This window comes from Anas platyrhynchos, chromosome Z (assembly GCF_047663525.1).
Source record: "Anas platyrhynchos isolate ZD024472 breed Pekin duck chromosome Z, IASCAAS_PekinDuck_T2T, whole genome shotgun sequence".
NCBI classification, from domain to species: domain Eukaryota; kingdom Metazoa; phylum Chordata; class Aves; order Anseriformes; family Anatidae; genus Anas; species Anas platyrhynchos.
The window spans coordinates 10,715,620-10,742,909 of record NC_092621.1 but is presented as its reverse complement, the minus strand read 5'-3'; the positions used below and the strand labels follow the sequence as shown (position 1 = coordinate 10,742,909).

Here is a 27,290-nt window from a genome sequence, read left to right as displayed (position 1 = left end):
CCCTCGTGCCGGGGACACTCACAAACTGGACACCCCTTCCCCAAAATCCCCTCATGCTGGACAGCCCCAGAGCCTGGACACCCCATCCCCAAAATCCCTTTGTGCTGGAGACCCCCAGAATTCAGGCACCCCATCCTCAATCCCCCCCACAATGGGGACCCCCAGCACTCGGGCATCCCCTCCCAACTCCTCTCATGCTGAACACCCCCTCCCCAATCCCCCCACGTCGGAGACCCCCAGAGCGTGGACACCCTCTCCCCCAAATCCCCTCTTGCTGGAGCCCCCCGGAGCCTGGACACCCCTTCACCAACACCCCCGATCCGGAGACCCCTGCAACCTGGGCACATCCACGCTGGGGACCCCCAGAGCTTGGGCACCCCCTCCCCAATCCCCCCACGCTGGAGACCCCCGGATCCCATACACCCCTTCCCCAAAATCCCCTCGTGCTGGAGACCCCCGGATCCCGTACACCCCTTCCCCAAATCCCTTCACGCTGGAGATGTCCGGAGCTGGGGCACCCCCTCCCCAATCCCCCCACCTTGGAGACCCCCGGATCCTGCACACTCTCTCCCCCAAACCCCCTCGTGCTGAAGACCCCCAGAGCCGGTTCCCCCCCTTCCCCAACCCCCTCCCACTGGACACCCCCTCCCCCATCTCCCCTCTCTCTGGACCCCCCGGGAGCCACCACACCCCTTCCCCACCCCCCCCACCCTTCAGCGCGCCCCAACCCCAACTCACCCCCTGCTCCAACCCCACCTCCCCCCAACCCCCGACGGCGGGGCCGCCCCCCCCTCTCCCTTCTCTCTCCCCTTTCTCCCCTCTCTCCCCTCTCCCCGTGGGGGCGGGCGGTGGCGGCGGCGGCTCCGGGGGCGGGACGGGGCGGTCCGGGGGGGCGCTGCCCGGTCCGGGGCGGCCCCGCCCGGGGGAGGCGCAGGCGGCGGCGGCGGCGGCGGCGGGCGCAGGATCCGCGGGCGCAGGATCCGCCGGCGGGGCCCATGGCTCCGGGGCTGCCGCTGGTGCTGGCGGCGCTGCTGGCGGCGGCGGGGGGCGGCGGGCACCGGGGGACACCGGCGGCGGTGGCGGTGGCTGCGCCCCCCGACGGGGCGGTCGCCAACCTGACGGTGGCCGTGGTGCTGCCGGAGCGCAACGTGAGCTACGCGTGGGCCTGGCCGCGCGTGGAACCGGCGCTGAGCCTGGCGCTGGAGGCGCTGCAGCGTGGGGAGCCGCCGCTGCTGCCGCGGCCCTTCTCGGTGCGCGTCGAGTTCATGAGCTCGGAGCTGGGGGGCGCGTGCTCCGAGTACGTGGCGCCGCTGAAAGCCGTGGACCTGAAGCTCTACCACGACCCCGACGTGCTCTTCGGGCCGGGATGCGTCTACCCCGCCGCCTCGGTGGGACGCTTCGCCTCGCACTGGCGGCTGCCCCTGATCACGGCCGGGGCGGTGGCGGTGGGCTTCAGCGAGAAGCGCGAGCATTACCGCACCACCGTGCGCACCGGGCCCTCGGCACCCAAGCTGGGCGCCTTCGTCTCCCACCTGCACGCCCACTTCAACTGGAGCTCCCGCGCCGCCCTGCTCTACGTGGACCACAAGACGGATGACCGGCCCTACTACTTCACCATCGAGGGCGTCTTCCAGGAGCTGCAGGACGGCAGCAACCTCACCGTCCGGCACCACATCTACTCCCCCGACGAGGGCGGCGCCGACACCGCCATCCACTTCATCAAGGCCAGCGGGCGCGGTGCGTGGCGTGGCGTGGCGTGGGGTGAGGGGGGGGAAAAATGTCCCGTGGGGAGCGGAGAGGGGATGGGGATGCGGTGGGATCTGTGTGGGGCACGGTGGGACGCGTGTGGGGCACTGACAGGGCAGGGGGGTGCGGTGGGAGCTCTGTGGGGCACGGCGAGGGGGTGGGGGGACAGTGGGACCTGTGTGGGGCACGGCAAGGGGTGGGTATGGTGGGACCTGTGTGGGGCGCAGCAAGGGGATGGGGATGCAGTGGGACTTCTGTGGGGCGCAGCAAGGTAGCAGGGACAGAGTGTGACCTCTGTGGGGCACAGCGAGGGAGCAGCGGGACCCCTGTAGGGCACAACAAGGGGACAGGGACGCTGGGACCTCTGTGGGGCATAGCAAGGGGACAGGGACACCGTGGGACCTCTGTGGGGTACAGCAAAGGGGTTGGGGTCACAGTGTGGCCCTTGTGGGGCACAGCGAGGGGTGGGCACAGTGGGGCTGCTGTGGGGCACAGCAAGGAGCCAAGGGACCTGTGTGGGGCAAAATGAAGGGATGGGGACCTAGCGGGACCCATGTGGGACCCAGCAAGGAGATGGGGGTGCAGTGGCACCGCTGTGGGGCACAGCGAGGGGACAGGGACACAGTGGGATACATAAAGGGCACAGCAAAGGGATGGGGGTGCAGCGGGACCCATGTGGGGTGCAGCGAGGAGTGGGCACATCGGAACCCATGTGGGGCATGGCATGGGGCTGGGGACACAGTGGGAGCTGTGTGGGGTGCAGCAAGGGGACAGGGACACAGTGGGACCTGTGTGGGGCACGGCGAGGGGCAGGGGACGCAGTGGGACCCCTGTGGGGCACGCTGAGCTGTGAGCACACTGCGGCTACAGGGCACGGTGAGGGGCGAGCACACATGCTCACAGCAGGGCTGAGGGGGCAGCAGAACCCTTTGGGACCCCCCCTTGGCCCAGGACCCCCGCTCGCAGCCCCCCACCACCCTCACCCCATGCAGGACCCCCCACTCCCCAGTGGGATGTGTGGCACAGGAGCGAGCAGAGGGACATGGGGGCACCCTGGTGGCACGCTGTGGCTCGGGCCACCCTGCCCTCTCCGTGTCCCAAGCCCGGGGGCCATCGGGGTCGGGGTGTCCCCGGGGGCAGGCTGGACCCGGGCACCACGGGGAGGCGGAGGGTGACGGTGTGGACGTGGCCGGCTGTCGGGTGGCGCTGGCGGTGGCTGCGGTGCCGGCACGCCGAGGTGCTCGGGGGGGAGGTGGCAGCCTCCTGCCCCGTGCCGGTCCCTGCTTGTGGCCGTGGCAGACGGACGGGGACGGGGATGGGGACGGGGACGGCCCCACCCTGGTGCCAAGCGGGGGGTATAAATCAATTTGTCGCCTCGGGAGAGCGGCTATATCGGGCCGGGAGGAAATGGAGGGGCTTAGGGAGGCAGCTGGAGAGCAAGGGCAGCCTGACGCTCGCTCGTCCATTATTGATGAGCGGGGTGTATCGATCCTGGAGGCAGCCGCCCCGCGCGGCTCCTTAATGGATCCTGAGATGCTGTGTCATTAAGGAGGACATCGAGCCGGGGCCAGCGGAGCCAGATGGGGCAGCGGGGGAGCTCTGTGCCCTGGGGCTGAGGACGGGGGGCTTTGGGTAGGATTGGGGCGAGGCAGCACGCGGGGAGAGAGGCTGAATGCGGCCCTAAATCGCCCCGATGCGCATCGAGGCGGAGGACACGAGGATGGGGGTCCCCTGGGGTGAGGGACCCCACATCCTTAGGACCTCGGTGCCACCGCAGGGTGTCAGCTCCCATCTCCCAAGCGTGGCTTTGGCGAGGCAGGGGACAGCCCCACGTGTCCCCCCGGAGCTCCTCACCCGTGCTGCTCACAGCCCCGAGGAGCAGGGTCTCCATCAGCGAGAGCGGGGCGGCCACGCACCTGCCCCGTGCCTGCGTGCGGCCACCCGGTGCTTGCCACCGTCCCTCTGGCAGGGGCCTGGGCGACGTGCAGGGGCCCACGTCCCTCCTGCTGCTCGTGAGAGCGCTGATATAATTACAGCCACGGCGCAGGGAATTACCGGAGCATCTGCCCGCCGAGCGCAGGTCCTCCGCCTGGGGGAACGGGCGGGCAGGAGGAGGGGGCCCGGGCACCTTCCCCTGATGCTTCCAGCCCTGTGTTAGCCCCACATCCCACACGGGGAGCCACTCGGGTGCCGTGCGCCCCCCTCGCCCCCCTGCCCTTTGACCGGGCGTGCGTCTGTCACCGCCGTGGGGCCGTGCCACCATCTGCCACCAGCTGTCACCACGGCCCCCCTGCCACCAGCACCGCTCCCGGCGCGCTCATCACCTCCAATTTCCCCCCACCCCGCTGCATTCCCAGTGTTGTTGTTTTTTGTTTTTTTTTTTTTTCTGTGCGTGTTTTTACTTTATTTTTGTATTATTATTATTATTATTTTGCCCCCGCTGCCCCCGAGCCCTCCCCCTGGTGCCCGCAATGGGGCCGGGGCGGGAGGGCCGCGCGCCGGGGCCAGCGTCTGAGCGTGACATTCCTCCGGCGCCCGCCGCCTCCTCCCCCGTTGCTCAATCCCGGGTTCCCAGCCAGGCTGGCTGGAGCGGGGGCCCTGGTTTTCCGGGGGGAGGGAGGAGGCAGTGGCAGGAGCCTCCGCTCTGGCCCTCCACGAGGGTGAGGAGGGCCCCCGCTCGGGGGGGTTTCGGACACTCTCCGGCGCAGCCCGTGGGGCGCACAGCCCCACGGACACGGTGCCCGCGGCCAGCCCCACGCGTCACCCGCTTGGACATCCCAATGGGGCTGGTGGAGCCCCCCGGCAGCGGGGCTGGGGTCTCGGGGGGGTGTGAGGACGGGGCCCGGGCACCCCCTTTGCCGCCCGGGTCGCGGCAGCAGATGCTCTGTTTCCAATTAATGCCGCGGCCCCGCCGAAGGTGCTGGAATCCGGGAACCTGCACATTCCTGCCGCACGACCGACCGCAAACCCAAACATGTTTTTGTCCTTCTCCTCGGCATGGATTCCCCAGCGGCCTCCGGGCAGAGGCTGACGGCCTCCGGGGGCACGGCCTCGCTGCTCCTCCTGGACCCACTTTTCCCCTACCCAGAGCCGGTGCCGGGACGGTGGCGTCCCCCGGGATGGGGTGCACGGGGGTGCCAGTGATTTTGGGAGCTCCCCTTTTTCTCCAGGGTGCCTGACGTGGCGTGGGCAGGTTGGGGCGGGTGAGGGACGTCCCAGGATGGGGTCCCACCGCGGTGCTCCCCTGACGCCCCGTGTCCCCGCAGTGGTGTACCTCTGCGGGCCGCCGGAGATGCTGCGCCGGATCATGCAGCTGGCGCAGCGCGAGAACCTGACCAACGGCGACTACGTCTTCTTCTACGTGGACGTTTTTGGGGAGAGCCTGCGGGGAGATTCTGCCCGTGATGCCTTCAAACCCTGGCAGCAGGGCCCGGGACAGGACTCGGGGCTGCGCGAGGCTTTCCAGGTGAGCTGCGCCTCCCTACGGGGATGGGGACGGGGACGGGGACGTGCCCAATGTGGCCCCGCTGCGTGACACGGGGCGCTGTGCCGTCCTGCAGACCGTGCTGGTGATCACCTACTACGAGCCCCAGAACCCCGAGTACCAGCACTTCCAAACGCAGCTCATCCTGCGAGCCAAGCAGAAATTCGGGGTGCAGCTCAACTACTCCCTGGTGAGCGTCTCCCGCTGCGTGCCGGGGGCACCGTCCCCTGGGGGGGCTGTGGGGTGGCTGTGTGGTGCCGTCCCGGCAGGGTGTGTGCATGGCCCTGCTGTGGGGTTGTGGATTTTCAGGGATGTGCATGGCCCCGGTTTGGGGTTATGGGGTTGCAGAGGTGTGCATTGCCCTGTGGTTTGGGGTTATGGGGCTAGGGAGGTGTGCATGGCCCTGGCGCATGGTTATGGGATTGCAGTGGTTTCCATGGCCCCTATATGGGATTATGGGGATATGGAGGCGTGCAGGGTCCCAGTGCAGGGCTGTGGGGCCGCGGGGGGGGGTGCGTGCCGTGCTGAGGTCCCTCCTGGCAGATGAACCTGGTGGCGGGGTGCTTCTACGACGGGGTGCTGCTGTACGCCATGGTGCTGAACGAGACCCTGCGGGAGGGCGGCTCCAAGAAGAACGCCACCCACCTCATCGAGAAGATGCGGGACCGCAAGTTCCAGGGTAGCTTTTTTGGGGAGGGGGGAGGGAGTTGGCAATGGGTCTTGGGGGCTCGGGTCCCGCCGTCCCCATCCCACCCACCAGGGTCCCTCTTGTCCCCGCAGGGGTGACGGGGCTGGTGAGCATGGACGGCAACAACGACCGGGACACCGACTTCAACCTGTGGGCCATGGGCGACCCCGAGAGCGGGCAGTACGAGGTGGGGGGCGGCACACGGGGGGGTCCTGGGGGAGGTGGGGAGGGGCTGAGGGGGTGTTCCAGGCTCAGGTCTGTCTGCCCAGGTGGTGGGACACTACTCGGGCGCGGAGAAGCAGATCCGCTGGCTGGGCCGTCCCATCCGCTGGGTGAAGGGGGCCCCCCCCTTGGACAACCCGCCCTGCGTCTTCGACGTGGATGACCCCTCCTGCGATAAAAGTGGGTGCATGCCCCCCCCCCGGTGCTGGCATCCATGGGGTCTCCGAGTGCCCAGCGTCCTTCCCTGGGGGGTTTTGGGCCCCTCGAGTGGCGTGCTAACAGTGTACCCCCCCCACATTTCACTGCAGCCCCCCTCTCCACGCTGGCCATCGTGGCTTTGGGCACCGGCCTCACCTTCGTCATGTTCGGCATCTCCAGCTTCCTCATCTTCAGGTGGGTCGGGGCTGGGGGAGCCGTGCCTGGGTGCTGGGGGGCAGGAGCCTGACCCCCTGTGCGTGTTGTGTGTCCCCCCCCCCAACCCCACCCCAGGAAGCTGATGCTGGAGAAGGAGCTGGCCAGCATGCTGTGGAGGATCCGCTGGGACGAGCTGCACTTCGGGAGCGCCGAGCGCTACCACAAGGGCGCGGGCAGCCGGCTCACCTTGTCCCTGGTGAGAGCCCCCAGGACACTGCCCCTGTCCTGTCCCTGTCCCCCCCGTCCTGCCCCTGCATGGCCCTCCGTCCCCTACAAAACCACAGCCATGTTGCACCCATCAGCTGCACTCTTCCATCCCCTATCCGTGCCCCGTACCTCATCCTATAGCCCCTGGTACGGGGCGTGCAGACCTGGTGCTGGCCCTACACACCACAATTCATCCCTTGCCACCCCTCCTTGGGGTCCCCATCCCTAACCCTCCCTCCCCGCAGCGCGGCTCCAGCTACGGCTCCCTGATGACCACCCACGGCAAGTACCAGATCTTCGCCAACACCGGGCATTTCAAGGTCAGTCCGAGCGCCACCACCACCCGATCCCCCCTCGGTCACACCCCTGGTGTGATGCTGGCACCTCGCTCCTCTCCCCAAATCCTCCTGGCGGGTGCTAAGCTCTCTCTCTCCTTACCCCCAGGGCAACGTGGTGGCCATCAAGCACGTCAACAAGAAGCGCATCGAGCTGACGCGCCAGGTGCTCTTTGAGCTGAAACACGTAGGTTTTGGGTGGGCACCCTGATGGGGGGGCATGGGGTTCCCTCCTGGGGGTGGTGGGGCTGGGGCACCACTGGGGGCACCCCCAGTGGGGGGATAGAGAGGGATCCCTGTGGTTTTGTGGCCATGGTGCGTGGCACAATGGGGAGCAGCACCGCGTCCAGGGGTACCCCACATCCAGACATTGCCTGTTCCCCCCCTCCCAGATGAGGGACATCCAGTTCAACCACCTGACGCGCTTCATCGGGGCGTGCATCGACCCCCCCAACATCTGCATCGTCACCGAGTACTGCCCGCGGGGCAGCCTGCAGGTAGGGGGGCGGACACAGGGCGTTGGGGCGAGATGGGGGAAGGGGGGGGGAGGCTCCAATTTTGGGGATGGGGTGGCCATGGGGACCCTGTGAGGGTGGTGCCGGTGCCACCGTCCCCGCGCTCGGCGTGCTGCCTCCCCCAGGACATCCTGGAGAACGAGAGCATCAACCTGGACTGGATGTTTCGCTACTCGCTCATCAACGACATCGTCAAGGTACCCGAGCTGTGCGCACGGGGTGCAGGGTCAACGGGGAGGGGGGTGCCAACCTCACCGTGTCCATCCGTCCGTCTGTCTGTCTGTCTGTCCGCCCCCAGGGAATGGTCTTCCTGCACAACAGCATCATCGGGCACCACGGCAGCCTCAAGTCCTCCAACTGCGTGGTGGACAGCCGCTTCGTGCTGAAGATCACCGACTACGGGCTCGCCAGCTTCCGCTCGCCCTGCGACGGCGAGGACACGCACGCGCTCTACGCCAGTGAGCGCACACCACAGGGGAGGGGGACGCGGGTGGCAGGAGGGCACGGGGTGGCCCTGCCTCACCATCCCGTGGCCGTGTCCCACCAGAGAAGCTGTGGACGGCCCCGGAGCTGCTGCAGAAGGGTCGTCTGCCCCCGCAGGGCATGCAGAAAGCTGACGTCTACAGCTTCGGCATCATCGTGCAGGAGATCGCCCTGCGCAACGGGCCCTTCTACATCGAGGGCATGGACCTGAGCCCCAAAGGTGTGAGGGGCTGGGTTACAGGGTGGGGTGGGTTTTGGGGAAGGGATTCGTGCTCATCAGTCCCCTCTCCTCGGGCAGAGATCGTGCAGAAGGTGCGCAACAGCCAGAAGCCGTTCTTCCGCCCCTCCATCGACATCGGGGTGCACAGCGAGGAGCTGGCGGTGCTGATGGAGCGCTGCTGGGCGCAGGAACCGGCTGAGCGCCCCGATTTCGGGCAGATCAAGATCTTCATCCGCAGATTCAACAAGTGGGTGCTGGCAGAGGCCTGGGGCGGGCTGGGAAGGGGGGGTCCCACGGTGTGCGTGTCCACACCGCCTGTGTCCGTGTCCCTGCAGGGAGGGCAGCACCAGCATCCTGGACAACCTGCTGTCGCGCATGGAGCAGTACGCCAACAACCTGGAGAAGCTGGTGGAGGAGCGCACGCAAGCCTACCTGGAGGAGAAGCGCAAGGCGGAGAACCTGCTGTACCAGATCCTGCCCCAGTGAGCGGGGGCGAAATGGGGCCAGGGTGCCCATTGTGGGGTCGTGGTGCTCGTTGTGGGGTTGTGGTGCCCGTTGTAGGGTCGTGGTGCCCACCGGCTCCCTGTGCCGCTGTTGGCAAGGGGAGGATGGGCTGTGGGATTTTGGGGAGAGGGGCACCCATCGTGGTGGTGGCCCCCCGGCACCCACCGCCCCCTTTTTCCCCTGGCAGCTCCGTGGCAGAGCAGCTGAAGCATGGCGAGACGGTGCGAGCCGAGGCGTTTGACAGCGTCACCATCTACTTCAGCGACATCGTGGGCTTCACCGCGCTGTCGGCCGAGAGCACCCCCATGCAGGTGGGGAGCGGGGACGGGGGTGGGCAGGGGGCTTCGTGTGTGTGTGTCCCCCCATCACCACCACCACCAGCGCCAGCCCCTGCTCCTTGCAGGTTGTGACGCTGCTCAACGACCTCTACACGTGCTTCGATGCCATCATCGACAACTTCGACGTGTACAAGGTGAGGGGGACGGGGAAGGGGGGGGGGGAGGGCGAGGACGGGGGCCGAGCCGAGCCAAGCCCACCCAACGTCCCCGGTGCCGTGCAGGTGGAGACCATCGGGGACGCCTACATGGTGGTGTCGGGGCTGCCGGTGCGCAACGGCAAGCTGCACGCCCACGAGATCGTCCGCATGGCGCTGGCCCTGCTGGAGGCCGTCAAAACCTTCAAGATCCGCCACCGGCCCAACGACCAGCTGCGCCTGCGCATCGGCATCCACACCGGTGAGCCTGGGGGATGCAGCCTGCGTGTCCTCCCCCTCCTCCTGTGTCCCCGTCCCGTCCCGGCCTGAGCCTGTCCCCTGTCCCCTGTCCCCCTCTCCCTCCCCAGGCCCCGTGTGTGCAGGAGTGGTGGGGCTGAAGATGCCGCGGTACTGCCTCTTTGGGGACACGGTGAACACGGCGTCCCGCATGGAGTCCAACGGGCAGGGTGAGCCACAGGGACGGGGATGGGCACTGCGGGTCCCGTCCTGCTCCACATCCTTATTGTGTCCCCCCCACACCTCTCCTTGCGCCCCCAGCCCTGAAGATCCACGTCTCCTCCACCACCAAAGAAGTCCTGGATGAGTTCGGCTGCTTCGAGCTGGAGCTGCGCGGGGACGTGGAGATGAAGGTGAATCCCTTCCCCAAGGCCCCCCCCTACACCCCCCCCTTTCCACGGGCTGGGGTCCGTGGGGGGGTCTGACCACCGCCCTCCACCCCCAGGGCAAGGGGAAGATGCGGACCTACTGGCTGCTGGGCGAGAGGAAAGACCCCAAAGTCGTCTGAGCCCGGCGCAGCCCCCAGCCCCCCCGTGCCCCCGGGGAGCACCGGAGCAGGTTTGGGGCGTGCGGGGCACAGCGGCCACGGCACCGCCTGTCCCCCCCCCATCAGCACCAGCAAAGCCTTCCCGAGCCTCCCGCTGCCCCACGGAGCGGGGGGACCGGCCTCAACCCCCAACACCCCCCTCCCCAAAGCCTCTCGGGGTCCTGATCCCCCTTCCCACCTCCCCGAAACCCCTCGGCTCGGCGGGCTCTGAGCCGCCCCCTGGGGCCTGGCTGCCCCGCAGGGCACTTTGCCTTCTCTTTTCAGTACTCAGCCCCTCCTTGCGCCCCTCTCACCCCCTCCCCGGGGGGGGCAAAGGGAGCGGGGCAGGCTCAGACCCTGCTGCTCCCACCTGTGCCCCCCTCCTCTTCCCCTGTACATAGCCCTCCCCCCCCGGCTCCTGTAAATACCCCCTCCCCAGGTGTAAATATAGGCGTCCGCGCAGACTATTTTGTTGAAATACAACCTGCCCCCAGCGCCGCTGTCTGCTTTTGGGGGCTCCGAGCTTGGGGCTGGATGGGGACGGGGACGGGGACGCGTGTCACCCACCGCGGGCACAGGGAGAGGACGCATCCCCGGGGATGTGCCGCGTTTGGGGGTGGTGCTGGCTGCCAGCAGGGGGTGGTTATCGGGGTCCCCTGCCCCACAGGGGACAGCCAAGGTGCGCAGGGTCGCAGGGACACCCTTGGGTGCCAGGGCAGGGACACCGCCTGCTCTTTATTGCTTGCTCGGCCGCACCCCGTAGCTTTCGGCGACGTGGGGCAGGGGCTGCTCCAGGTACTCGGTGATGGGGGTGGAGAAGGCAGCGTTCCTCCGAAAGGGGCTGTCCCCGGTGCGGATGCAGGTGACGCCCTGGAGGAGAGGGACGCGGGGACCCCCGTGAGCAGGGGGTGCTGTCCCCACGGGCAGGGTGGGCTGGGGGTGCTCACGGGCACGCTGCGGGCTTGCTCCAGCCAGAAGCTGCAGGGCTGCTCCGTGCGGTAGTCGTGGGGCTGCGGTGGAAAAGGGGAGCCCCTGTGTCAGCCGGTGAGGGGGGGGCGGCATCCTCAGGGATCCCTGGTGGGGTGCGAGGTGTGGGGTGGGTACCTGGGTGGTGGGCGGCGGCGTGGGCTGGAAGCCCCCTGCCTGGAAATCCCGGTGCGTGGTGGAGAGGCTCTCCATGGGCGCACGGGGTGGGGACATCTCCTCCAGCAGCTCCTGCCTGTGGGACCACCCCCCCAGCTGCCCGATTTTGGGGTCCCCAAGCACGGGGACCACCCTTGGGGCCGGGGAGGGGCAGTCTCACCTGTACTTCTGGTAGAGCATCAGCTCCAGCATGGCCTCCCGCTGCCCTGCAGGGAGCCGGCACCCTCAGCACCGGGCTGAGCCCCTCGGCACCTCGCTCCCCCCGTTATTTTATTTTGGGATGGGGACCCCCGGTCCCACCTCTCGCCAGCATCGGGACGCTGTGGGGCGGGCGAAAGGCCTGCTTGGTGGTGCTGCTGGGGGGCGGCTGGGCTGGTGGCTGGAGGGTCAGCAGCCCGCGGTGGCCGTGCCGGTGGACGAAGCCCTCGCTGCCCATCTCCGGCACCGGCACCTGGTCCAGGTCGTTGGTGGCTCTCTGGGGACACGGCGTGGCTCCAGCACTTCCCCTGGATGGCACCGACCCCTCCCCGAGCCCCCCAGGTGCATTGACCCCCCAAGGGGTCCCTAAGCACATGCTGTGCCCTGCACCGATTTGAGGAGCAGGGGGGCTGTGGGGTTACCTCCTCCTGCCAGTTGTGGATCAAGCAGCTCCCGCGGGGCACGACCTGCACGGCCATCGGGGCCGGCACCTCGGGGGGCTCCGTGGCCACAGCCAGCACCTTTGGGACCTCCTCGGCTGCGGCCTCCTGCTCCTCCTGCTGCTCCTCGTCTGCGCCCGGCTCCTCACCGCCGTCCACCACCACCACCCCGGGGGGCTCCCCAGCCGCGTCCCCCCGGCACGAGCCCCCCACGGGCAGCAGCACGTCCCCCCGCATCCTCACGGTGCACGGGGGGGGCTCATCCCGGGGGTCCCCCCCATGCTTTGGGGGCACACAGCCGGTCAGAGCCACCCTGCGTGCGGGGACAGACAGCGGGGTCACGACCCCCAGTGCCCCCCTGGTGACCCCTGCCCTTTGGGTGACCCCAGCACCAGGCGGGGTCACCAGCACCCCGCCGGGAACCCCCCAAAACACCCCCCTGGTGCCTCCCCAGCACCCCTGGGCCCCCTCCCCAGTGCCCCCCCGGTGCACCCCCCGGTGCCCCCCGGTGCCCACCCTCTGGGGGTCTCCGTCCCCCGCCGCGCTCCGCGCTCCATGGCCGGGCCCGGGGGCTCCTCTCCCGCGCTCCCCCCCTCGGTCTCCATGGGGACGGGGGACGCCGTCCTCGCCATCTGATTGGCGGAGCCGAGCGCGGGGGCGCCTCCCATTGGCGGAGAGCCTCGGGGGGGGCGGGGACAGAGTGGGGCGAGGTGGCGGGAGATGGGCGAGGGGGGCGTGGTTTCGGGGGAAGGGGGCGTGGCCAGCGGCGCGCGCGCGCGCTCCGTCCACGTGCGCGGCCGCAGCCCCGAGGGGGCGTCCGGGGCGCGCCGTGCGCCCTCTGCGCGCCTCGGGGCGGGGGGCGGGGGGCGGCCCGGGAAGGGCAGGGCAGGGCCCGGCCACCGCCCCCCCGAGCCTGCAGGACGCCAGCCCCGCTCTCCGCCCCCCCCCTCTCCCACCCCTTCCAGCCTCGACGGGCGCCGTGCAGAAGAAGGGCCCTTTGACGGCGGCGGCCCCCGGGCTGTTATTGCAGCGCTCTGCGGTGTGCGCCGGCCGAGCCACCGCGCTGCCGGCGCTGGGGCCTCTTGTTTATCCTGGCCGGCCTCGCGTCTCACCCCCGCGGCCCAGCGGGGACGGCCCCCGCCCCGGGAGCTCGGCTCCAGGCCAAGCCGTCGGGGAGGGGGGAGCTGGGGGCCGGCCGTGCCGGCAGCCCCGCGGAGGGGCCCGGGGCTGTGGCTGCTGCGAGCCCATCTGCCGAGCAGCTGCCGGGAGAGAGAGGAGCGCCGGGGGGGCGCCCACACGTGTCCGGGGTTGGGGGTGAGGGGGAGGCCCCCCCGCGCCGTGCCCTCCGTGTCCGCCCCCCCGGGGATGTGGCTTTGCTCCGGGGCACCCTGCGGGGAGCCCAGGGCTTGGGGCCCGGCAGCGGGAGCTGGAGCACATCTGGGCGCAGCGTGCCGCTGACACATCCATCCCCCCCCCCCCCCGCTCCTTCTCCTCCCCCCCCCCTTCCCCTCGATGTCTTTGGGGAACTTGCGTCATTTGCGATAGTCCTTGGCTGGGGAACGAAAACAACCCTGGGCCCCCCGCCCGCCCCAGCACAAAGTGTGTGTGGGGGGGGGCACAATGCTCATGTAGCCTGCATGCATGTTTTAGGGACCCCCCCCAGGACAACGCCAGTGCCCCCCCTTATTCCACACATCCCCGTGTTTTCATGTGCAGCTTCTGGGGAGCCCCCACTAACGGGGTGCTCCGGAGCAGGGGTCTGCAAAGCTGCAAGGGGTCTGCAGAGCGCAGGGACCCCCCCCAAACCTCCATGAGCCCCCCAGCCGGGCCCCAAGAGCCGCCGGCAGCGACACCCGGCCGAACAGACCCCACATTATCCCCGGCGGCTGCGGTCCCTGCGCGCCTGGCGGGGGCCCAGGCGGCCGCGCCGTGGTGCCAGGTGGGCTGCGTGCTGCGCCAGCGCCGGCCCCCTGCTAAATTTAGCGGTGGCCGGAGCAGGAGGCACGGGGCAGGGAGACGATGGGATGCCGGGGCTGTGGCCCCGCTGCTGCCCCGCACGTGGCTGCATGGCCCGGTGCCACCGTGTGGGTACGGGGCTGTGTGTGCCTTGCACGTGCAGGGGGTCCAGGGGGGTGCAATGCAATTTGTCCTGCACGGTGGTGCATGCACGGGGGGGTCTGGGATGTGCAATGCAAGGGTTTGCACAGTGGTGCATGTATGGGGGGGTTCTGGGGTGTCCAATTTGTCGTGCATTGTGTTTGCACAGGAGGCATGGGGTGTGCAACACATTTTGCACAGTGGTGCTTGCACAGGGGATCTGGGGCGTGCAGTGCAACCCTTTGCACAATGGTGTGTGCACGGGGGGCTCTGGGGTGTGCACGGGGAGGATCTCACAGCGGAGGCCTGGTGTGGAGGCCCAGATAAGCGGCAGCACAGCCTTCATCACCCCCCCGAGAGCGCTGGGGTTGTCCCCCAAAAAAAACAGAGCCAAGCAAGCCACTGCGGGTGCCCCGAGCAGCTTTATTGTGGGGGTGACCCGGGGGGCTCAGCCGGGGGGCCAGCCCATCTGCCGCCCCCCCAGCACGTGGAGGTGCAGGTGGTAGACGGACTGGGCGCCGTGCTTCCCGTCGTTGATCACTGCCGGGAGAGGGACAGGGGGTCAGTGTGGGGGTGGTGTCACCCGTGGGGGGGCACAGGGGAGGGGACCACCCCCCCCACTCACCCAGCCGGTATCCGTCCTCCAGCCCCTCCGCCTTCGCCGTGCGCGCCGCCACCACCATCAGGTGCCCCAGGAGCTGCGGGGAGGGGGGCAGGAGGCTCAGCCCTGCGTGTCCCCCGTCCCCACTCGTGTCCCCAAGCCCCCACTCACCTGGGCATCCTGCGGTTCCACGCAGCTCAGCCGCGGGATGGGGCGCTTGGGGATCACCAAGAAGTGCACGGGCGCCTGGGGGGCCACGTCGCGGAAGACCAGGCACTGCGGGGAGGGGGTGCAGCGCCCTGAGACCCTCACTCACTCACTCGGGTGGGGGGGGGGGGTCCACGCGTGTCCCCGCTGCCCCTCTTACCTCCTTGTCCTCGTAGAGGATGGTGGCCGGCACGGTGCGGGCGATGATCCTGCTGAAGATGGTGGGCTCCGTGCCCGCCCCGGCGGCCGCCCGCTGCGCCTTGCCCACCTCCCCGTCCTGCCCACTGAGGGGGCGCTGGGGGCACACACGGGGGGGGGGGGGGGCGTGACAACCGGGCACGCGTGGGTGGGTGACACCCGTGGGTTTGGAGACATGGAGGGGACACACACAAGGACATGCAGGGAGCAACAGCGGACGGGCACGGGGGTGGTTGGGGGGGGGGTTAAGCTGGCGAGGTGGGGGCCACGCGTGGGCCCCCACGCCGCAGGGGGGCTCTGTGCGTGTGTGCGCGTTTGCACGCCCACTCGTGGACTTTGCACGGGTGCGGAAGCGGGCGCAGGACCCACCCCCAAGCCCCCTCCCCCCCCTCTTTCCCCCCCCCATCTTTCCTCCTCCTTTATCCCACGCACCCCCCTCCCCACGCACCCCACGCGTGCCCACCTGCCCCAGGCGCGCCCCCGCCACCCAGGCGCGCGCCCACCCCCGCGCGAGCACCGCCGCCGCCATGGCGCGCGCCTCCGCGTCCCCGCCCCCCCCCCGGGCTTCCGCCACGCCCCCCCCCGCGTCCTTAAAGCGCCCGCGCCCCTTCCCCCCTGCGCCCACGCGTGACCGCGGAGGGGGGGGAACCCACGCGTGGCGCGCTCCAGGCACCCAGCCCGACCCGTGCAGGGCGCATTGCTCCCCCCCACTCATCCCCACACCCGATGGTGGGTGCTGGGGGTGACCCCCCCCACGGTCACGCGTGGGCGTCCCCCCCCTTAAAAAAAAATCCAGAGCCAGGGCTGTGCCATCAGGGGTTTATTTCCTGCCCCCTCAGAAGCCCATGTGCGGGCGCTTGCGGCGGAGGGGCTGCGAGGAGGAGGAGGAGGAGAGCTGGCTCTGGGAGGAGGGGATGCAGAGCGGCGCCCCCGGCGTGCTGGGGGGCTCGGGGGGGTCCTGGGGCCCCTCTGCCCACACGGCCAGGTAGTCCCGCAGCGTGCGCCGCCGCTCCTTGGGGATCCCCCGCGAGCGCAGCTCCTGCGAGGACAGCATGGGCTCCACAGGGGGCGGCGGGGAGGGGGCAGCCGGCGGGGAGCCCCCCACCACCACCTCCAAGGGGGTGGCCGGGGGGGACGAGCGCGGGGGTCCCGCGTCGCTGAGCTCGGACAGCTCGGACTGGTAGGTGACGGAGGAGGTGAAGCTGGCCGAGAGGCTGCGGTGAGCCCGTGCCGCCTTCTGCCGCCGCCGCCGCTCCCGCAGCGCCTGCCGCCGCTGTGCCAGGCTGGTACCCGCGCCCCCAGACCCCCACTCGCCCCCCCAGGCTGCCGTCAGCCGGGCGCTCAGGGCATCGGGCTCTTGGGGGGGTGGTGGCGGGGGTCCGGGGGGCTCGGGGGCTGCATCCCAGCGCTGGATGCGCTCCCTGAGGCACATGGCCTGGCGCAGCCGCTGGCGCAGCTGCTGGTGCAGGGCGCTGGGTGCCGCGGGTGCCGCCAGCTCCTTGCGGGTGAAGAGGCGCCGCTTGCTGATGGTGGGGGGTCCCGGGGGGCAGGCGTGCCGCGGGGAGCCCCCCCAAACCCGCAGCAGGGCCCGCAGCCAGCGGCGGTACCGCAGGGCAGCGGCCGGGCTGGGCACGGCTGGAGGGGGCTGGGGGCTGGCGCGGCGCTCCGCGGGGGGCTCGGCTTCCTCCGTGGCCACCGGCGTGCCCACCTCCTCCTCCTCCTCGTCGTTGATGATCACCTCCAGGTTGGAGAGGTAGAAGGTCTGCTCTCCTTCATCCTCCTCCTCCTGCGCCTCCTCCTCGCTGCTGAACAGCGGGGAAGAGCCCGGGGCCTCCTGCGTGGCCTCCTCCTCTTCCTCCTGGCGGGGAGCGGGTGCTGGCGCCGCCTCGTGCCTCAGTGCCTGGTAGAAGACATCCCCGGCCTCGGAGAGCTGGAAGACCACCAGGGCCTCCTGCCGGCCCTGCTGGTGCTGCACGGCGGCCAGCCCTGTGGGGACAAACACATCAATTGCCACCTGTAGCGACCCAGTGGCCACGTCCCCTCTTTGCCCCCGGGACCCCCGCGTGCTCCCCAGCTTTGCTCACCGGCGGCGGGGGCACCGAGGCGCTGCTGGAGCCAGTGGTGGCGGTGTGGGAGCTGTGTGGGGAGGTGAGGCAGGCAGCTGGCGATGCTCTGCAGCCTCTGCGGTGGTCCCACCAGCTGGCAGGCCGACTTGCTGCCCCCTGCAAAACCGAAGTGCCCCAAAAAAAATCACCCTGTCCCTCCGTGGCACCACACGGCGAGGGGGGGGACGCGGTGCCCAAGGTCAGCCCTGTGCCCCCCCGTGCTGCTCTCTCACCTGTGTACTGCAGCAGCAGCAGCTCCTGCATGCGGGAGGCGCCCAGCACCACCTTATGGCTCCTGCCCGGGCCCCCCGGCGCCACTTGGGCAAAAAGAGGGGGGGCCTTCATCATGTGCGCCCACTTCAGCACGGGCACCAGCGGCAGGCGCTCGTCCATCAGGTACACGGCGAACTGGGAGGGGGGGGGGGACACAGCTCAGCGGGGCTCCCCTTCCTGCACGCCACTTATCAGCAGTGTTAAAAGGGTGTGGGGGGGTCCAGGGCTGTGCCCCCCAGCCGTGGGGGGACTCACCTGGGTGGTGACGAGGTGCTGGCAGGGGTGAGCCCGGCCCAGGTACATGGGCAGCACCACGCGCTCACCCTGCTGGCACCCGGCTTCCTCGCCCACCTTGAAGAAGTCGAAGTGGCAGCTGGAGGGGGCCTGTGGAGGCAGAGCAGGGTGCCATCAGCACCCCAGGGTGCCCGACCCCCTCCCCACTGACCCCACGCCCCCGTCCCAGGCTCACCCGGGTGTCCAGGCACTGGATGCCGGTGCGGTCGGCGCAGCTCAGCACCCGTGGGTGCGCGGTGAAGTCGCTCCAGCGCCAGGGCGAGTGGTCCCGGAAAAACAGGGTCTGGGGGTCGTGGCGGAGCCGCTGCAGCCTGCGAGGAAAAAGGGGCACCACCAGTGGGTAGGGGGGTTTCCCCACCACCCAGCACCCCAAAATCAGAGGGGTCCAGAACCCAGCGCCCTGACTCACCCAGTCTCGACGCTCCAGAGGTAGACGGCTCCGCTCTGGGTGCAGACAGCCAGCTCCCCTGGGAGGTGTGGGCTGTGGGGCAGGGGGACGGCATCACCATGGGGACAGGGGGGTCTGTGGTGGCAGCACAGCCCCCCAGGAGCTCGTTTTCCCCGGCACCCACCTGACGGTGAGGCAGGAGGCCGGCACGTCGGTGCGGATGACCTGCAGCGGGCTGGGGGCAGCGCCCGCCCTGCCCGGCACCCTCCAAACTCCGCAGTGGTAGTCGGAACGGACGCCCACAAAATCTGGGGACACACACACACACACACACACAAGGTGGCTGGTTGAGAGGGCAGGGTCCCCAAGGTGTCATCTCAGGGTTGTGGGTCCCGGGGCTTGCTCACCTTCTCCATCCACCCGTGCGGCACCCACTTGCCGGATGCGCCCGTTGAGCTCAAACTGCGCCGGGGCCCCTCGGGCACGGGGCTGCTCCTCCAGCACCACATCCTGGAAATCTGGAGGGGGGCAGCTAAGGGCACTACCACAACCCCCTCTACCTTCCCCAGCAGATACCCCTCCCCGTTTTCCCCCACAGGTAAGGATACAGAGGTAATTCATGGCCTCCGCGCCGGGGTAGACCAGGCGTCCCACGCGCCCGCTCGCCTCCTGGGGGGGCAGCCAGGCCAGTGCCCCCCCGGTGGGGCTGTCGTCAAAGAGCAAGCCGGCCCACTGCAGCAGCAGCTCCTCGTGCACGCAGTCGGCCAGCAGCCCCAGTGGCACCTCAAAGAGCCAGTCCCGGCACAGGTGGGAGAACCAGCGCAGGCGGGAGACGAAGTGACGCCGCGGGCAGCCGCTGCGGGGACAGCCAGTGTCACGGGGAGGGGGTCCTCCAGGAACCCCCCCCCCCCCCCAAATTCCCTGTCCCCAGGGTGCACTCACCGCCTGGCCTCCAGCCGGTTGAGCTCCTCCACCAGGGCCGTCATGCGGATGGTGGTGTCCCGGGAGGGTTTCTGTGGGGGTAAAAAAGGGTCAGGGCTGCAGTGAAGGGGGGCTGATGGAGACCCCATCCCCAAAAAAGAAACCAAACAGGCACTGACCTTCAGCTTGGAGTCACCCAGGTGGAAGTTCTTGTGCAGCAGCTGCCCCAGGGAGCCGAAGGCGTCCTCTGGGTGATCCACAAAGAAGTGTCCCAGCTGTGCGGGTTGGCAAAGGCAGGGTCAGGATGTTTGGGGACGCCGTGGTCCCCACCAGGCTGTGCCCCAGCCCCTCGCTGGTACCTGCTTGGTGAAGTCCAGCGCAGCTCCCGACCTCCCTGCCCGCAGCTTCCTGCGCAGCACGCCGCGGTACAGGATGTCCTGGGGGACCAGAGGGGGCATCCAGCAGCCTGCGGGGACAGAGCAGGGCACGGCTGGCACCGCGGGGACGGGATGGGACGGGTGCCAGCACATGGCTCGGTGCCTGGGGGCACCCCAAACCCCCCCCCCTCCCAGGTCCTCACTGTCGTTGGGTGGCAGCAGGGGCACGGCAGCAGCTTCGCAGGGCTCCCAGCTCTCGCCCTGCCGGCTGCGGCGGGGCACGAACGGCGGCGGCACCTGTACGGGGACAGAACTGGGGAGGTGAGGGTGGCCCCGGTACCCCCATCCCCAATCCCCTTCCCACCCCCGCTCCCCTCTCACCTGCCCACTCCCGGCCTCCAGCACCTGCCCGTGCTCCCCCCAGCCGGCAGCCGGTGCTGGGCCGGCCTCATCCTTGGGGGGGCCGCAGCCGAAATAGGAAGGGAAGAGAGCGGCGGGGAACTCCATGGGGACACCGGAGGAGCGGGGGAGGTACCGGGTACCGGGGGGGTGCGCCGGGTACCGGAGGGTCCCGATCCCAGTCCCAGTCCCAGTACTGGTACTGGTCCCAGTTCCGATCCCAGTTCCGATCCCAGTCCCAGTGGTTCCCGATCCCGGTCCCGGTCCCGGTCCCGTTTCCCGCCACCCCGCCCCGCCCCGCACGCGGCCAGAGCGCGCGCGCGCGCCGCTGCCGCCGGGCTGACCCCGCCCCTCCCGGCAGCTCCACCAATCAGCGCCCGAGGCGCGGAGGGCGGCGATGGGCGCGCTGAGCGGCCAATGGCCGGGCGGGGAGGGGGCGTGGCGCGCCGGGTGACGTCATTCTCGCGGGCGCGCGTCGGGCTCCGGCGGCGGCGGCGGGGCGGCATGGGGCGGCGGGGCGGCGCGGGGAGGGGGCGCCGGGACCCCCTCGTCCGCCCCCCGCTGCGGCCGCCGCCGCTGCTCCTCCTCCTGCTCTTCCTCCTCCTCCTCCTCCTCCTCCTCCTGCCGCCGCCCGCCGGTGAGCGCCCCGGGGGCCGGGGGTCGGGGGTTTGGGGGGGGGGGGGGGGGGGTCACGGGTCCCCTATGGGGGGGGCACGACCCTATAGTGGGGGGAGCGACCCTGTAAAAGGGGGCACGGACGCTGTGGGGTGGTGGTATAGGGGGGACGGTGGTGGTAGAGGGGGGTATGGTGGGCCTGGGGGGGGTGCGGGGTGCGTGGGCAGGGGGCTGCGCTGTGTGGGGAGAGGGAGGGGGGGGTGTGGGGCACGGTGGCTGCCTGCTATGGGGCATGGGGGCGCGCAGAGGGGTGTCCGCGCAATGGGGCGCGGTGGGGAATAGGGGGAGAAATCCCCCACCCCCACCCCACATATAGACACCAGGGGGACGCGGGGGGGTGCCGTGGGGTGCGACACGCGAGGGGTGGTGTCGGGGGAGGGGGTCCCGAGGTGTCTGTGGGGCGGGGGGGGGGAGATTTGGGGCCGCGGGAGCTGTCCCCGGTGCTGAGCCCCGGCCGCGGGCGCTGTCCGCGGTGCTGAGCCCCGGGGCTGCGCGTCCAGCCCCGGGGGGCTCCGTCCCGGTTCCCGACCCCCCCCCAACCTCACCCCAGGGGACTGAGCACCGGGGACCCCTCCTGGTGGTCTCCGTCTCCCCAGGGACCCCCCTAACACGGAGCTCCGGTCCCCTGGGGGTGCCATGGAGAGTCCCCCCCCAGGGAGGGCTCGTGGTGGAGGATTTGGGGTCGGGCACCCTACACGCAGACGGGCATTTGGTGCCCGGTGATAGGGGAGGGGGAGCTGCCTTTGTTCCAGGAGAGGGATGCAGGAGCAGATGCAAGTCGGGGCTCAGCCTGCTGGGGCTGCACACACACACACACACACACGCAGCACCAACACACACGTGCCCGCCGGCACACACGCACGCGCGCGTGCACCCCCGGCCAGGCACAGGCTGTACGAAGCAGCCCCTTCCTCTCCGCCCCCCCCAATTCCCAGCTGGACGAATCCCCCCGGGGCTGCTGGAATCCCCTCTGCTGGCATCCCGCAGCCACGAGCATCCCATCCTCAGTGCATCCCTGGGGAATGAGGCCTGGGATTCCCGGGCTGGTGCTGGGCAGGCGTCCCAGCGGCAGGGCAAAGTTGTTACGGCTCCAGGGACGTGCCTGCATCCCCGCTGCTGCCCAGGCTCCTGGAAATTCCCCGTGGGATGCTGGCTGTTTGGGCAGCCCTGCAGGAAGCATCTTGCAGGCTGTGCGCAGCCACCCGTGGGTGTGCACGCCTCCGCCTCACCGTGCACGCAGGCGGCACCCCCCGTGTGCATGTGCGCACCCCATATGTGCACCGTGCCTCCCCCGCCCAGCGGGGCAGAGCTTGGGGAGGGGGTCCCAGCCCCACTGAGAGAACCCCTTGGGTCTCCCCCCGCAGACGGGCTCTTCGTGACCGACTACTTCACCCGCACGCCGCGCAAGCTCAGCCCCTTCCGCTCCTTTGCCAGCATCGAGCTCTTCCACTTCCACATCCCCGAGGACACCGTCATCGCCGTCTGGAACCTCATCACCTTCAAGGAACAGGGCGGCACCTTCGGGGACCACTGCCCGGACCGCAGCATCACCGTGTGAGCGCACGGCGTGTCCCCGCTGGCGGGCACTGCCCCGCGGTGACCCCTCCTCGGTGTGTCCCCCCGTGCCACCCCCCCAAAGCTGCGCCCCATTAATCGCCGTGCCCCCTGCAGGTATTTCCGCTCGGGGGCTCCCTCCGTCATCAACCCGCTGCGCACGCACTTCCCCAGGGACACGGCCGTCCCTGGCTCCTTCGCCCTCACCCTCACCTGGACGCTGCCCAACCGCACCACCGGGGTGTTCAACGTCACCAGCCCCCTGCCCGGGGACTGGTTTTTGGCTGCCCACCTGCCCAAGGATGAGGGGAAGATCTCCGTCAAGGTGCAGGGCTTTGGGGTGGGGTGGGGATTGGGGAGGGCACGGTGCCCAGCTGGCATTTGGGGCTGGCGGTGCGTGGGGTAGGTGTGGGGCACTGGGTGGCTCTGGAGGGGGGGTACCGGGGTGGGCAGCACCCAAATTCCCTGCTGGGCACCCCCCAAACCCCCGTGCTGATTTCCCTGCTGGCTTAGGGTCTCTACGAGGAGTGCCAGTACCTCTTCCAGCCGCAGCTCATCGTGCAGCGCCTGGTCAACATCGCCGTGCTGTACCCCGGATACGCCTCCGAGCAGAGCATGGGCCCCCACAACCGCTCCTGCCTCTACAAGTGAGCACGACGGGGGTCTGCCAGCCTTTTTGGGGGGTGGTCATCTTCCCAGGGGTCCCCCATCCCTCTGCCTTGCCTCCCCCAGCCCCTCTCCGTGTCCCCGCAGGGTGTTTGTGCCCAGCTACACGTCGCGCGTGCAGGTGGAGGTGCTGCGGTGCCGGGGGGCCGAGGGCTGCCCCCTGTGGCTGTGGGTACGGGCCAAGGCCCCCCCCCTGCACAACTCCACGGCGCTGGACTGCCGGGAGCACGCGCCCTGCCAGCTGGCGCTGGACCTGCCCTTCTGGCAGCACTGGTACTACGTGCTGGTGGAGAGGCACCCCGGCGTGCCGGGCACCGTCTCCTTCCAGGTCATCGTGCAGCTCACGGGTGAGGGGATGCGGCCTCGGTGTTGATTTGGGGTGCTTGTGGGGTCTGGGTGACGGGGGGGGCAGCCAGCTGTGCTGGCACGGGGGTGCTGGGAGGCTTTGGGGCACTGGGATGCACTGGGATCCGTGCTTTGAGGCACTGGGATGTGCTGGGACACTGAAGTGCTGGGAGGTGCAGGGGTGCTTTGGGACACGGGGATGCTTTGGGATGCTGGGACACAGATGCTGGGATGCTCTGGAAGGACTGGGATGCTCTGGGAGGTGCTGGGACACTGGGATGCACGGGGACATTCTGGGAGGTGCTGGGATGCTCTGGGGTGCGTGGTGACATCGGGATGCTTGGTGACACCGGGATGCTGGGTGACACCGGGATGCTTGGGGACACTGCCAGGCGCCAGGACGCACGCAGGGAGCTGCGCTGGGAGGCAGAGGGGATCAGTGCCGGCTCTGACACCTCTTCCCCTGCAGACTGCTCCCGCCCCAGCCTGTCCCGGCCTCCCTTCCTGCCCTCCAGCGCCTCCATGAACATGCCCCACTCCTTCGGCTCCGCGGGCGGGCTGGGGCTGGGTGCCGACAGCCCCCCTCCCGCCAGCCCCAACGGTACCAGGCACCCTCTGGCCGCCGTCCCCAGCGCCGCCGAGCGCTGCTGGCCCGTGCGCCCCACGCTGCGCAACGAGCTGGACACCTTCTCCGTCCACTTCTACATCTTTTTCGGGCCCAACGTCTCGGTGCCGCCCGACCGCCCCGCCGTCTTCGTCATCAACCTGCTGCCGGTGCTGGACAGCGGCGGGGTGCTCAACCTGGAGCTGCGGCTCAACGTGGTGAGGACACCAAGAGCGAGGTTTGGGGCGCTCCCGGGGGGATGGATGTGGCTTGGGAGCTTTGGGTTGGGGCGCGTGGTGGTGGGCTGGGTGCTGTGGGTGGCGGGTGAGGGGGCTGTGGCAGCAGTGGGTGTCCCCAAATGGCTTGGGGCCGTGTCCCCTCTGCCACCAGAGCTCCCTGCGTGGTGAGAACGCGACGGTGTTCGGCTGCCTGAACCACGAGGTGCCGCTGGCCTCCAGTGACAACGCCTCGGTCACCTGCGAGACGGGTAGGCTGGGCAGCCCCCCTCCTCCTGCTGCACGCCAGGGGGTCCGCACCCCTCTGTACCCCAGCATGAGGGTCCCCTCACCGGTGCTGTCCCTGCCGGCAGAGTCCCTGGCAGGCTTCCTCCTCTCCGTCAACGCCACGGCCAGCCTGAGCCGTCTGCGCATCCCCTACCCACAGACGGGCAGCTGGTACCTCAGCCTGCGCTCGCTCTGCGCCACGGAGCACGGGTAGGAGCCCTCCGCGGGGGCGCAGGGTGGGCGCACGGGGATGGAGCTGGGTGAGGGTCCCCACGGCTCATGGTTGGGAAGGGCTCGTGCGCACCTGGGGGTGCCCACACCGCACCCCGGCTCTGCTCGGTGTCCTGTGGGACCCCTCCAGGTTTATGGCTCTGCTCCCAGCCCTGCCACACCGGTGTCCCTGTGGGGATTTGGGGTGTGGGCACACCTGGGGTTGGTGCTGGTGCGAGCAAACGGTGCCATGTACGCTCCTTGTGCACGGGGTGCACACCTGGCTGCGTGGCAATATGGATGTGGCAGAGATGGGAGCTGCCTTAGGGGCACGGTGGGTGCCTGCTGACCCCATTTTCCCCCCACCCCTGGGGCAGGTTCGAGCCCTGCACCAACGTGACGGCCGAGGTCTACCTGCGCGCCTACCTCTCGCCCTGCATCAACGACTGCGGCATCTACGGGCAGTGCAAGCTGCTGCGCACCAACAACTACCTGTACGCCGCCTGCGAGTGCAAAGCCGGTGAGATAACCCCCCTGTCCCCCCCGCCCGGCTCCCCCCAGGGTTGCTGGGAGGGGGTTTCCCCCGCCGCCCCCCGTGGGTGCTGCGTGGTGACAGCCGCTCTCCTGCCCGCAGGCTGGAACGGCTGGGGCTGCACGGACAACGCCGAGGCGTTCTCCTACGGCTTCCAGCTCCTCTCCACGCTGCTGCTCTGCCTCAGCAACGTCATGTTCGTGCCTCCCGTGGCCATCGCCGTGCGCAGCCACTACCTCCTGGAAGCCGCCGTCTACATCTTCACCATGTTCTTCTCCACCGTGAGTTTGGGCGGTGGGCGAGGGGCCGGGGGCAGGGGGGCCATGCGGGGTGGCTCTCACCTCCTTTCGTCCCCCATTCCCTGCCCCAGTTTTACCACGCCTGCGACCAGCCGGGCATCGTGGTGTTCTGCATCATGGACTACGACGTGCTGCAGTTCTGCGATTTCCTGGGCTCCCTCATGTCCGTCTGGGTCACCGTCATCGCCATGGCCCGGCTGCAGCCCGTGGTCAAGCAGGCGAGTGCGGGGACAGGGGAAGGGTCCCCCCCCACCCCCCCCGGGGGTGGGCGAGGGACCACCCTGACGCCTCCTCACCCACAGGTGCTGTACCTGCTGGGGGCCATGCTGCTCTCCATGGCCCTGCAGATGGACCGCCACGGGCTCTGGAACCTGCTGGGACCCAGCCTCTTCGCCTTGGGCATCATGGCCATCGCTTGGGTAAGGACCTTGGGGCGCATCCCCAATTCAGGGGATGGGGAGGGGGGGGGAGACACGGCTGCCCCCCCCCAACCCTCAATTCGCTGCCGTCCCCACGCAGACAGCTCGCACCATCCGCCGGCGCCACTGCTACCCCCCCACCTGGAAGCGCTGGGCTTTCTACCTGTGCCCCGGGGCGCTGATCGCGGCGGGCGCCGTGCTGCTCTACGCCTTCGTGGAGACGGAGGAGAATTACTTCTACATCCACAGCATCTGGCACCTGCTGATCGCTGGCAGCGTCGGCTTCCTGCTGCCCCCCCGCGCCAAACCCGCCGGGCGCCTGGGGCCGCTGCCCCGCCGCAAGGGCTGCGGGTACCAGCTCTGCGTCAACGAGCAGGAGGAGCTGGGGCTGGTCGACCCCGCCGTCGCCTCCATCAACAGCATCTGCACCGGGTGACGGCACCCCCAGGAGAGCGGATTTGGGGACCCTGGGGTGGGGGGTGGGGGATGGGGGGGGAGCAGAACCGGGGCTGTCCATCTGTCTGTCTGTCCGTCCGTCTGTCTGTGCGTCCCCGGAGCAACCAGGACTCCGCTGATGGTCACCCCTTGAGCTGCCCCTCCTGGCACCCCGGGTGTGGCTGGAGTGGTGACGTCCCTGCTGGTGCCACCAAGGCACGGGGAGGGGGCACTGCATGCATTGGGACCCCCCCCCTACCCCCTCCTCCAGCTGCCTTTTGGGGTGTTGCGGGGGGGGGGGACAGGGATGCGGTGCCAGGCAGGTCCCCAAGCCCTGTGTGACAGCCACGGGGCAGCTCCTGGGGTGCTGCTCCAGCCCCCCCCCCCCCCCATGAGCCGTTCCCTGGGGATGCAGCCCCGGCGTGCTGGGATTTAGGGGATGCCTAACGGGATTACCAGCTGCAGGCGGGCGGGCGGCTCCCTAATAGGATTGAGATCTAATTAACCCGGTCCCCCGGGAGCCAGGCCCCAGCTGGGGGCTGCAGGGGGGGGCATCTGGAGGGGATGATGGGGATAGGATGGCGAGGCTGCAGCCCTGCTGGGGCCGGCGAGCCCCATCGAGCCATGGGGGCTGCTAAAAGGGTCCCGGGGGACTGGCGGCTGCCATCCAGGATATCATCCTCCAGCCCTTCCCGTGTCGGCCAGGCTGGGTGAGGATTAATTTTTAATTAAAGTCGTTGCTCACTTCACCACGTCCAGCTGCGTCTCCCCGGCAGTGTCAGCGGGCACCGCGATGCCAAGGAAGGGGTCAGCGCCCCCTTCCCAGCACCTCCAGCCCCATCCCCATGGGGATGCTTTTGGGGCCGGACTGTGTTCCCCCCCCCATCATGGATTTGGGGTCCCCACGACTCGGACCCCCCCCCCCCCCATAGGAGCATCCTTCTGGTGCTCTCCATCCCTGCCTGTGCCGTGTCGCCGTGGTGACGGTGTCCCCATGGCAGCCAGGTGCCTCCGGCATCCCCATGGCAACTGGGACCCGAAAAGGCTCGGGGTGGGAGGGGTGGGGGCTGCGAGACCCCCGGGATTGGGGATGGGCTTGGGGGTGGGCGCTGGTGCTGTGCCTGGGGCAGCGTGAGCCCTCGTGGCCCCTGCCCCTGCTCCAGAAATAATAATAATATAATAATAATATAATAATAATAACAATTAATAATTTCCCTCCTCGGAAATTATCACCCCAAAATCTGGGGCTAATTACGGCTCATTATTAATTATAACCAATGGAGGCGCCTCATTA

General features: G+C 69.5%; 5 protein-coding genes across 6 annotated transcripts; 2 read left to right on the top strand and 3 right to left on the bottom strand.

The window, feature by feature from the left end:
- Positions 1-920: 920 nt before the first annotated feature.
- Positions 921-10,607, top strand: NPR2 (natriuretic peptide receptor 2). The gene is made up of 22 exons (XM_038170973.2): positions 921-1,737; positions 5,013-5,212; positions 5,307-5,420; positions 5,774-5,909; positions 6,011-6,105; positions 6,188-6,320; positions 6,449-6,533; positions 6,630-6,750; positions 7,007-7,081; positions 7,206-7,283; positions 7,489-7,593; positions 7,737-7,808; positions 7,910-8,069; positions 8,159-8,314; positions 8,393-8,561; positions 8,650-8,796; positions 9,006-9,129; positions 9,222-9,290; positions 9,378-9,552; positions 9,659-9,757; positions 9,849-9,940; positions 10,033-10,607. Exons 1-22 carry the CDS (start codon positions 996-998, stop codon positions 10,093-10,095), a joined length of 3,210 nt encoding a protein of 1,069 aa, XP_038026901.1. The 5' UTR covers positions 921-995; the 3' UTR covers positions 10,096-10,607.
- A 221-nt stretch (positions 10,608-10,828) lies between these two features.
- On the bottom strand, positions 10,829-12,577 carry SPAG8 (sperm associated antigen 8). Its single transcript, XM_038170975.2, has 7 exons — positions 12,411-12,577; positions 11,877-12,207; positions 11,557-11,731; positions 11,417-11,462; positions 11,218-11,332; positions 11,061-11,123; positions 10,829-10,983 (listed from the first exon to the last, which is right to left on the bottom strand). Exons 1-7 carry the CDS (start codon positions 12,560-12,562, stop codon positions 10,849-10,851), a joined length of 1,017 nt encoding a protein of 338 aa, XP_038026903.2. The 5' UTR covers positions 12,563-12,577; the 3' UTR covers positions 10,829-10,848.
- A 1,817-nt stretch (positions 12,578-14,394) lies between these two features.
- Positions 14,395-15,570, bottom strand: HINT2 (histidine triad nucleotide binding protein 2). Its single transcript, XM_038170498.2, has 5 exons — positions 15,461-15,570; positions 14,960-15,094; positions 14,764-14,868; positions 14,617-14,689; positions 14,395-14,531 (listed from the first exon to the last, which is right to left on the bottom strand). The coding sequence occupies exons 1-5, from the start codon at positions 15,524-15,526 to the stop codon at positions 14,440-14,442; spliced, it is 471 nt and encodes a 156-aa protein (XP_038026426.1). The 5' UTR covers positions 15,527-15,570; the 3' UTR covers positions 14,395-14,439.
- Positions 15,571-15,802: 232 nt separating this feature from the next.
- On the bottom strand, positions 15,803-20,056 carry TAF1C (TATA-box binding protein associated factor, RNA polymerase I subunit C). Its single transcript, XM_038171053.2, has 14 exons — positions 19,737-20,056; positions 19,559-19,652; positions 19,338-19,444; positions 19,158-19,253; positions 19,000-19,070; positions 18,666-18,913; positions 18,465-18,575; positions 18,242-18,365; positions 18,079-18,150; positions 17,845-17,980; positions 17,631-17,759; positions 17,336-17,510; positions 17,082-17,219; positions 15,803-16,983 (listed from the first exon to the last, which is right to left on the bottom strand). The coding sequence occupies exons 1-14, from the start codon at positions 19,860-19,862 to the stop codon at positions 15,833-15,835; spliced, it is 2,778 nt and encodes a 925-aa protein (XP_038026981.1). The 5' UTR covers positions 19,863-20,056; the 3' UTR covers positions 15,803-15,832.
- A 107-nt stretch (positions 20,057-20,163) lies between these two features.
- Positions 20,164-26,107, top strand: TMEM8B (transmembrane protein 8B). Of its 2 annotated transcripts, none has more exons than XM_038171054.2 (13): positions 20,164-20,391; positions 21,794-21,983; positions 22,101-22,308; positions 22,497-22,630; positions 22,737-22,996; positions 23,464-23,816; positions 23,989-24,085; positions 24,188-24,311; positions 24,689-24,831; positions 24,946-25,124; positions 25,214-25,360; positions 25,445-25,561; positions 25,662-26,107. In XM_038171054.2, the coding sequence occupies exons 1-13, from the start codon at positions 20,172-20,174 to the stop codon at positions 25,995-25,997; spliced, it is 2,508 nt and encodes an 835-aa protein (XP_038026982.1). In that variant the 5' UTR covers positions 20,164-20,171; the 3' UTR covers positions 25,998-26,107. The 2 variants fall into 2 exon arrangements, with proteins under 2 accessions (XP_038026982.1, XP_038026983.1); XM_038171055.2 differs by having other exon boundaries at positions 25,666-25,890.
- The last annotated feature ends 1,183 nt before the right edge of the window (positions 26,108-27,290 follow it).

Bases quoted from the DNA above. Each gene is read 5' to 3' on its own strand.
- SPAG8 (XM_038170975.2), bottom strand. From the start codon at position 12,562: ATGGGAGGCGCCCCCGCGCTCGGCTCCGCCAATCAGATGGCGAGGACG. The intron at 12,208-12,410 runs GTGGGCACCGGG...CCCCGCACGCAG, and splicing joins GGGACGGAGACCCCCAGAGG to GGTGGCTCTGACCGGCTGTG. The intron at 11,124-11,217 runs GTACCCACCCCA...TTTCCACCGCAG, and splicing joins CGCCGCCGCCCACCACCCAG to CCCCACGACTACCGCACGGA.
- NPR2 (XM_038170973.2), top strand. From the start codon at position 996: ATGGCTCCGGGGCTGCCGCTGGTGCTGGCGGCGCTGCTGGCGGCGGCG. The intron at 7,082-7,205 runs GTCAGTCCGAGC...CCTTACCCCCAG, and splicing joins CCAACACCGGGCATTTCAAG to GGCAACGTGGTGGCCATCAA. The intron at 8,562-8,649 runs GTGGGTGCTGGC...GTGTCCCTGCAG, and splicing joins TTCATCCGCAGATTCAACAA to GGAGGGCAGCACCAGCATCC.
- TAF1C (XM_038171053.2), bottom strand. From the start codon at position 19,862: ATGGAGTTCCCCGCCGCTCTCTTCCCTTCCTATTTCGGCTGCGGCCCC. The intron at 19,254-19,337 runs GTACCAGCGAGG...CAACCCGCACAG, and splicing joins CGCTGGACTTCACCAAGCAG to CTGGGACACTTCTTTGTGGA. The intron at 17,220-17,335 runs GTGAGAGAGCAG...TCGGTTTTGCAG, and splicing joins GCTGCTGCTGCAGTACACAG to GGGGCAGCAAGTCGGCCTGC.
- HINT2 (XM_038170498.2), bottom strand. From the start codon at position 15,526: ATGGCGGCGGCGGTGCTCGCGCGGGGGTGGGCGCGCGCCTGGGTGGCG. The intron at 15,095-15,460 runs GTGGGCACGCGT...GTGTGCCCCCAG, and splicing joins CGGGGGCGCGCCTGGGGCAG to CGCCCCCTCAGTGGGCAGGA. The intron at 14,690-14,763 runs GTGAGTGGGGGC...CCCTCCCCGCAG, and splicing joins TGGAACCGCAGGATGCCCAG to CTCCTGGGGCACCTGATGGT.
- TMEM8B (XM_038171054.2), top strand. From the start codon at position 20,172: ATGGCCGGGCGGGGAGGGGGCGTGGCGCGCCGGGTGACGTCATTCTCG. The intron at 22,997-23,463 runs GTGAGGGGATGC...CTTCCCCTGCAG, and splicing joins GGTCATCGTGCAGCTCACGG to ACTGCTCCCGCCCCAGCCTG. The intron at 25,125-25,213 runs GTGAGTTTGGGC...TCCCTGCCCCAG, and splicing joins TCACCATGTTCTTCTCCACC to TTTTACCACGCCTGCGACCA.